General features: G+C 52.3%; 1 protein-coding gene across 2 annotated transcripts in view; it reads left to right on the forward strand.

Moving 5' to 3' along the window:
- XPC (XPC complex subunit, DNA damage recognition and repair factor) overlaps positions 1-8,242 on the forward strand; it is a 58,248-nt gene extending 50,006 nt beyond the window's left edge. The window contains exons 11-16 of one of the 2 annotated variants that reach the window (XM_037023948.2): positions 2,086-2,167; positions 4,822-4,956; positions 5,037-5,206; positions 5,719-5,812; positions 6,259-6,348; positions 7,403-8,242. In XM_037023948.2, the coding sequence (XP_036879843.1) occupies positions 2,086-2,167; positions 4,822-4,956; positions 5,037-5,206; positions 5,719-5,812; positions 6,259-6,348; positions 7,403-7,615 (784 nt within the window). In that variant the 3' untranslated portion in view covers positions 7,616-8,242. The remainder of the gene's footprint in view (positions 1-2,085; positions 2,168-4,821; positions 4,957-5,036; positions 5,207-5,718; positions 5,813-6,258; positions 6,349-7,402) is intronic. The other variant, XM_037023949.2, reaches the window with a different exon arrangement.
- Positions 8,243-9,066: the final 824 nt, after the last annotated feature.

Below are 9,066 nucleotides of genomic sequence, written 5' to 3' on the forward strand. Positions count from 1 at the left end.
TGGAAACTGTCCCCATCACACACTAACTCCCCCTCTCCCAACCCCTGGCAGCCCCCACTCTACTTTTGTCTCTGGGAATGTGAGTCTTTAGGGACCACATATAAATGGGATCCTACAGTACTTGTCCTGCTGTGACTGGAATACATCGCTGGACACTTGTGTTCCTTTCCCTCTTGGCTCCTGTGCGTAATGCTGCAGTGAGTGTGGGTGTGCACATAGCTCTTTGAGACACTGCTTTCAATTCTTCTGGGTGTAGCCGCAGAAATAGAGTTGCTCGGTGACATGGTAATTCTACATTCATAACCTTTTGAAGAACTGTCATACTATTTTCCAGAGGCTGAACCATTTTACATTCCCACCAGCATCCTTGCCAACATTTATTTTTTATTATTTTATTTTATTTTTTTTATAATAGCCATCAAATGGGTGCAAAGTGGTTTGAAGTTGAGGTTTATTCTGAGGTCTGTATCTACTTCCCTACTGCTCTTCATAAGAATGTGTAGGTGATGCCCACCCGCACCCCCTGCCACCTTCCTTGCTCCCTCTGAGGGCCGTGACCATGACATCCTCATTCCTTTGGGCAGTGGAGTGTGGGTGGAGCGCCTGGCTCAGACAGAGCAGTGCTGTGGACAGAGAGGCACTGTTCCACACCCAGGGAGTGTCTGGTCTGTCCAGCCACCTTGCGAGGCAGAACACAGAGCTCACGGATCCCTACTTGATAGACAAAACTGAAGCTCAGGAAGGGAAAGTGACTTGTTCAGGGTAACCCTGCTAGGCAGTGGCACAGAGATGACTCACGTGCGCCATCCTCTGGAACGTCTGCCGCTGACTGGCAGTAGGTGAAGGGCCTGCTTTCGGCACCGGCAGGTAACGGCCCTTGCTCATCGGAGCTGCGCACTCCGGGCAGAGTTGAGGGCTGCAAACTAAGGCAGATGGGTGCAGCCTTTTAAGGAAGGCTTAGCAGGGCAAGCAGTTGAAACAGTGGAAAGTAGAATTTGCAAGGCTGTTAGCTCTGGAAGAAGAGTGAGGTCATAGAATCTCTCCCCATAACCGTAGCCTGCCAGGAAATATTTGACTGACTGTTTCATGTACATGAATCTTAAGACAAATCAAAACTCCAGAGATTGAGATCTCTGAAATAAAAGGGTTTATTGAGCCTTTACAGGTGCTAGCCAGAAAAAAGACTGAGTCTGGGATAGGCATTTTTTACCAGCAGCAAGGCCAGTTCACAAACAGCTTATCTGCCAGACTCAAGAAATGGCATTTATGAGGGGTCTCAAGGAAAGAAAGTTCTTTAAGTTCACACTGGCTACAGATAGGGAAGATGGGCTAACGTGAAGTGGGAACGCCTGGGGACAGGGCTTAGTCCATAGAGAAGGCCTGTGGACTGGTTGGTGATGATGGTTGGGCACTGGTCACACTCTGGGTGGATGTAGTGGCCCTGGGGACCTTCTGGATGCTTGTTGAATGACTTCATACAGTAATGTGGGTGGAGTTCCTGGTTAGCTGCGGCCCATGGCTATTGACTGATGACCTTCCCTTGTCTCTCTCCCCCATACTCTGGTCCTTATGGCTCTTAATGTTAAGATGTCTGAGAATTTTTCCTTATCACTTACTTACGTGGTAGTTGATTAGCTTAATATAGTTTCCGTGTAGTCTTCTGAGTCAACTGCCCCTTCCCTGGACCCATCTTGGGGGTTTAGCCCCTGACCAGACCCTCAGGCAGGCACTTGCTCAGAGGTACAGAGATGCATCTGCACTGCTGTGGCTTTTAGCTCGCCCCCTACAGGCTGCAGAGGGGCTCTCGCTCTGGGATGAGAAGCGAAGGCCCTGTGCAAAGCCTCGGACAGACAAAATAACTCCATTTGGGTTACGATTTGTAAGTGGACACATGCCCCAAAAGACAGGAAGTCCAAGAGCTGTTTGTCTAGTGCAGGCCCCCAGGTTCCCCCAGGTGCAGGGCCTGCTGCAGGGCATGAGGCAGAGCTGAGAGAGAGAAGCCAAGGCTGTGCTCTTCTGCAGGGCCCCTTGCCTGCCCGGCTCCATCTGAGTCTGTGCTTTGTCTCCCCCTGCTGGCTCCTGTAGGGACTGCGTGCACACCCTGCACTCCAGGGACACGTGGCTGAAACAAGCGCGAGTGGTGAGGCTTGGAGAAGTGCCCTACAAGGTAAGGAGCTGGGTGGCGGGGAGACTCGGGACCAAGGCTGGTGCAGTAGCTGAGACCACGGGAGCGGCGATGAGGGCTGCTGAGGGCGTGCTCAGGGTAGGGATCCAGGTCTGACTTTCCTGGCTTGAGGCTTAGAGAGGGAGAAAAACACTTAAATTAGGTGGTGTGTGCTAAAAGGCTCAGTAGCTGGGGACCGTTAACTGAGTTACTGTAAGAGGCCAAAACCTGGTTTATGAAGACCACCACGAGTCACCGTTGCCCCTTCTGTTTGGTGACTCACCGCACGTTCTGCATGTGTGATCTCTGTGGAGCCTCAGCAGCCATAGCAGTTTGTATTATGACCCTCATTTTGCAGATGAGAAAACAAGAACTCAAAAGGGGGAAGTGACTTGTCCGCGGCTTCCCAGGTAGTATTATGGCAGCACCCACGTGACTCCCAGGCCCAGCCTCCACTTCGGAGCTTTTTCTTTCACACGGTGCTGCTCTGTCAGGCCGGCTGCCCACAGAAACATGAATTCCATACAATACTGCATGGTTTCTGGAAGGACACATAGCTCAGTCCAACCAGGAGAGGTCAGTGGCGGATCAGAGACAGTTGCTTTTCTCTGTCCAATCCCCAGCAGCCTTTTGGGTTGTATAACCCTGGGAGGCCGGGCAGGGAGTGGGGAGACTTCCATTTGGTAGGTGGGGGTTGTGGGCCTTGGGAGCAGCTCGATGCCAGAAGCGGGCTTGAGTGGGTTATACTGCCTGCGTGGCCCAGGAGGGCCACTGGGGTTTCCTGTAGACCCTTCATCTTCTGTCAGGGTCTGTGCCAAACACTCAGCATCTTCATTCTGAAATCCCATTGTCTCATGGAGACAGTGAGCCACAAGTTTAAATTTCTTAGTAATCACATCAAAAACTTAAGAAGAAACAGGTGGAATTTTAATATATTTAGAGATACCCAGGTATATATGAAATGCTGTCATTTCAACTTGTCAATGAGATGTTTTTATATTAGTTGTTTTCCTACTAAGATTTTGAAATCTGGTGTGTATTTCATTTTCAGTACATCTCAGTTCAGACTGACCACATAGACTGACAGCTGTCTATTAGCACAGTTCTGGAGTAATCTGGTCTCATGTCCATCCCTTGTGCTGCCCGCCGCCCCAGCTCTGGCTCCTGACTCAGCATCTCTTGCGTGCATCACACCCACTTTCCCAGCCTCTGGCCCCAGCCCCTCAGTCCCTTCCCCGCCTCGCAGTCGTGGGTCTTTCTGAAATGCAACCATGTGTGACGCTCCTCGCACAGCCCGCCCTCGCCTGCCTGCAGTCCACATCCTTCACGAGGCACAGAGATGTGTGGTGCCCCAGTGCCCCCTTCCTCTCGGCCCTGCTTCCTTGTCGTGCCATACGACTTCCAGTCTCCAGATACTCGAGGCTTACACCTCCAGGACCTAAGTCCCAAACACCCTGCTCCCCAGCCCTGTTCACCTGACCTTCAGTCCCCTCCTTGCCCTTGTAGGTTTAGCATAACAATGGGGCCTGTTCTGAGGAGCCCATCTTAACCTCTCCCTGCCTCTGGGTCCCATTCCACCCAGTACTCCCCACAGAATTATAGTCTCTGTCACCCCACAGGAGCCTCAGCTCCGTAAGAGCAAAGGCTGCCCTTCTCTGCCCCTGGTGACTGGTGTCCTGGTTCAGTCTTAATAGACACTCATTGGCTATTGACTGCTCCGTGCTGGATGAATGGCTTCCTCAGAAAGGGACTGTCAGCCCCACAGGGTGACTGACATGGTGTGCCCTGAGACCATGGCAGGGATGGCCAGTGGAGTGGCAGTCAGCAGACAACAGCTTCCAGGTCACCTCCATCCTAGGTCCTGTATTTTGGTGGGGTCCCGGATGTCACAATTTTTTTAAGGGTTACATTTTTTTAAGGGTTGTAAAAGAGAAAGAATATACAGCAACAGAGGCTATATGTGACCCTTTACAGAAAACATTTGCCAACCCCTGCCCCGGAGGCAGCTCAGCTCGTCTGCCTGGGCCCAGGAGCCAATGCTAGCCCAGGCCTGTGCCATGCCACCTCGTAGAGGTTAGACAGCCCCCTCCTTCCTGTCCCCTCGCCTCCACCCTTTCAGTCCTCTGTGAAAATGTTGGTGTCTACAGGGAGCGTGCTGGGGGCCCCCCTCCCAAGCATGACGCACTTACATGGGTTTGCATCCTGGCCCTGTCACTCACCTGGCCATGGGATCTGAAGTCAGTGACTTCATCTCTGAGCCCCCATTTCCTTCTGTGATTAAAGTTTAGAAGATGGAACCATTAAGCACACAGACTCTGGCTCTTAAGAGTTGTGTGACCGTAGGTAAGCCATGTATACCTCCCAGGTTGCTTATCTGTAGAGGGAGAAAATGCTGGAACTTAGCTTTTGGGTTTGTTGAGAAGACCAGTTAATACACAGCGCCAAGAACAGGGCCTGGGACAGCGAGCAGCATGGTGGCAGTTGTGGTGACAGTACTCATAGTTGTGAAAGGGGACATGAAGCACACCCATCTCAGGTCTGTGGTGGGGCTTTAACGAGGTTAATAGGTGTCAAGTCCTATGCACAATGCCCACTATGGAGTAAGAGCGAAGGAAGTGGTCACCTTTGTTGTAAATCGGCTGTTCCTGCTGGTGTAGATGGTGAAAGGCTATTCCAACCGGGCCCGGAAAGCCCGCCTCGCCTTGCCTGAGCTGCAGGACCAGAATGACCTGGGCCTGTTTGGCCATTGGCAGACGGAGGAGTACCAACCACCTGTGGCTATGGACGGCAAGGTGAGGACAGCGCTCAGTGGGGTCAGGACCAGACCGCTTCATGCTGCAGGGCCAGACCTGATGTGCCACCCTCCCCGCAGGTCCCCCGGAATGAATTTGGGAATGTATACCTCTTCCTGCCCAGCATGATGCCTATTGGCTGTGTCCAGCTGAACCTGCCCAACCTGCACCGTGTGGCTCGAAGGCTGGGCATCGACTGTGTCCCGGCTGTCACTGGCTTTGATTTCCATAAAGGCTACTCCCATCCCATGTGCGTGATGGGCCGGGAAGTCACCGAGAAGGGGTGGAAAGTTGACCTGGGGCTGGTGGGATTAAGGGCCAGTGGGTCTTATCTTCCAAGTGTTACTCTGGATTTGTGAAAATCAGCCGTAACACTTTACCTTTTATACCTTTCACCCTGGCTTCCATTCAGACATAGCAAAAGCAATGAAACCAGCATGCAGTTAATGCTAGTTGAAATGCCATTTCCTGGGGGTGGTCACGGGGGAGTGAGCCGGGTCAGCATCCTTTCTGATTGGTGACCTCTGACCTGCCATCCGTGGGGGCAGAGAAGGGCTCTTTCCCAGTTCTCTTAGGCAGGCCTGGGAGGAATGTCCACAGGCCTGCCTTTCGCGTGGGTGGCATCTGCTAGCAGCTGTGGCTGGGATTGTGGCTGGCTGACCCAGGAAGTCTTCCAGCCTGGGAGCAGCCCAGTGTCCTCAGAGGGGAGGAGAGGCCAGAGCAGGCGGAAGGTTCACAACCACTCCTATTGCGCCCCCACAGCACTGACGGGTACATAGTCTGTGAGGAATACAGAGACGTGCTCCTGGCTGCCTGGGAAAGTGAGCAGGAGCTCATGGAAAAGAAGGAGAAGGAGGTGAGCAGCCTGGCCAAGGTGGGCCTGGTGGGGAGGCAGGCACACCAATGGGTGCCTCACCTGCACCAGGTGTGCTGGGAGGGTACATGTGCTCCAGAGTGCTTTCTGGCTCTGACCCCGTGGGAGGCACCCTAGGGCTGGCTAAATGGGGTCCTACCTGCACGTCACAATCCACCCTCGCTGTCCCCCTGCACCCCAGCTCCAGGAGCATTGTGCCTGCTGCTCACACTCACCTCTGTTTAGAGGAACTGCCCATGGCCACGTCTGCACAACCTGTTCCCTGACAATGTCAAGTCACATAACTATAAATCACACCAATTTTTAAACAGACTTGGTGTGGTTGAGAAACTGTTTTAACCCAAAATATTTATATATATGTATGCTCACAGCTTCTTTCTTGGCACTTTTTTCTGATGTTCCCTTGATCTGTTGCATTTTGCCTGTAGAAAAGGGAGAAGCGGGCTCTGGGGAACTGGAAGCTTCTGGTCAAAGGGCTGCTCATCAGGGAGAGGCTGAAGCTTCGCTATGGGGCCAAGGTCAGTGTGGGGCCTTTGTAAGGATGGCTGACCCAGGTTGGAGAGGGGGACTCAGAAACCACTGGCCCAGGTTCTGTCTAGACAGCAAATCAAAGCTGCTTTATGTTTTGACACCACAGTCCTGTGTCTCCAGAGCCCTGCATCCTTACCTGGCTGGGAACGGTGTCCCTGGTGTCTGCCTCAGCTGGCTCTTCCAGCCCCAAGTCCTGCCCTGGCACGAGTGCGCCTGCTGTGGGCACATCTCTGCAGTCCCCGGGCAGGGAGGAGCCTCCCTTGCTCTGGTGTTCCACTTGGGCTTGTGGGGCTCCCTGGGCCGGCGACCGTCCCTCAAGCTCGCAGCTGTTCTCCCACACCATAGCACCGGTCCCGTGCCAGGCCAGCCTGTGGACATGGGTATGGACCTGACTAGCCCCACTTGGGGACTCCACCTGGGACAGAGGCCCCACACAGTTGTGTGCTGTGGTCAGGATGGGGTCAGACAGCACGGACGTGTTCTGAGAGCAGTTGTGACCACACCTGTTGTCTCCCCACATGCTGCCTTAGCCTTTGAAAAGTGTTTTGATCATACTCCCTCAAATCCGTCTGGTGGCCCCTGCAGCTGGCTTTATGTTCTGACTAGCTCCTTGCCACCCCTGTGCTCTCGCCCTCTGCACTCGAACCTGCCAGCACAGGGGGTGCTGCCTTGGGGCGTCTGGCTATGGGAGTGGGGAGTGTGCATTGGGCAGGTAAGGACAGACATCGTGCACTTCCGTTCAGAAATGAGGGAAGACATGCAGAGCAGCTGTTAGCTACCTCCCACATTGGGCTGTACCCTCCTTGAGGGCTGTCCTGTGCAGACATCCTTGCATTCCCAGCACAGGCGCATAACCAGGTCCCGAGGACCTTTATGGATGAGCCCCCAGCCTGCAGAGAGCAGGGAGACAGGCTGCTCCCCAGCCCCAGTGCCCTGGTGGCTTAGGGCAGGCTCCGCTGGAGCTTTTCTGCCCTTGACAGTGCTTCTTCCTGTCTGATTGCTGACCCCTGGCCCCCATTTCTGCTCCTGTCTCCTCTCCAGAATGAGGCAGTGGCTGCCCAAGCACAAGCTGGAGGTGGACTCTCTTCTGATGAAGAGGGAGGGAGCAGCTCTCAAGTGGAAGCGGCCAGGATACTGGCTGCCTCCTGGCCTCAAAACCGAGAGGCTGAAGAGCAGAAGCCCACGTGCCCTAGGAAGACCAGAAGGGAAAGGAAGGAGGCAGCCTCCCACTTGTTCCCCTTTGAGAGGCTGTGATGTGAGTGGCCAACTGTCCTAGGTACATTCTGCAGAGCAGGCCCCACACCTGCCCAGGGGAGGTGGAGGGGTGGGCAGGCAGGCCCAGGGTGATGGCATCACCCCCTGGAAGGCACAGCTGCAGGTGAGGTCCAGGATAGGAAGAGGTGAGCTGAGGCGCTGCCACAGTCCTAAAGCTTTAGAGCTACGGAACACTTCCCCAGCTCTCCTGCCGCCTAGACCTTGATCTTCCTCTTTGGAAACACTAGTTCTTTCATAGAAACCCCTGGAATATTTTGGATCCCTTCTGTCCAGGCCACTCATTTTCCCTCATGAATCAGGCTTACTAATCCTGCTGCCTTGGAGTATGGGAGAGAGCAAATGGGAAGTACAGGCCATCTCAGGGTAAGGTACCACGGGGATCTACTTTTTGAAGTAACATTTCTGGATGACAGAAGTCTAGAGCAAAGAGCTGAGATCAGGAAAGAAAACTGCTAATTGAGAAAATAATGTTACTAAAAGTAGATCAGTGTTAAACTACATTTTATTCATTACTGGATAAATTTATAAAGCTCTATGCACTGTAGATACTCAGGAGAAATCATTTTTATAACTTTGAGAACAAAATAAAGCATTTATCTAAAAATATTCAGTAGTTCCACATTTTCTTGCTAAGAATGCCGGGATGGCAGAGTGATTCATAAGCATAAGCATGTCGAAACTGCATTAGATATCAGGTTTTATCTTCATGCAGCCTGGAAACTCATCACATATACGGAATTTTCTCTGTTTAAGCGAGCAGGTATTAATCTTCGACAGGAACCATTAGAGTATGAGTCACTTTTATCCAAGGAAACAGAACATTTGGGTGTGACTCATAATGCAGCAAGATCCTGGCTGGAAGGTGCCTGTTGAGAAACAGACTGGGGTTGCCATGGAAATGCCCTGCACCAGAGTCGCTCTTCTAGAGGTAAGCAACTTGTTTTCTGGGAACTGAGTCAAGAATACTGCCCTGTCACTGCAGAAAAATAACTTGTTATTCGGGCAGATGTCAGCCCTGAGAGGCATTATGGAAATGAAATTGAAACATCAGGTTTGAGAAACGAGGTTTGGGGAAGGTACCACTTACCTGCTTGAAATCTTGTAACAAAAAGTACTCAAAATGTTAGCTTCTCAGTGGACAATTAGCAGCAGTCTGTTGCTTCAGAACAGGATGCAGAAGAATGAAAAGTTAATGTGCCACATGTCAGGCATGGACTTCATCTGTTTTGGTCTTACCACAACTCTGAGGGAGAAAGGCACTGTGCCCATTTTACAGATGAGGCTGAGGCTCAGAGAGCATTGCATCAGCAGAAGACCTGGGACTGGAACTCATCTGCCCACACAGAGCTCATGATGCCTTTTACACTGTCGTATGTGGCTCCATCCCACTTCTAGTACATTTGGAAGATGGGTGAAATGTGAGTCATTCA

The sequence above is a fragment of the Manis javanica genome, chromosome 3, assembly GCF_040802235.1.
Source record: "Manis javanica isolate MJ-LG chromosome 3, MJ_LKY, whole genome shotgun sequence".
In the NCBI taxonomy this organism is placed as follows: Eukaryota; Metazoa; Chordata; class Mammalia; order Pholidota; family Manidae; genus Manis; species Manis javanica.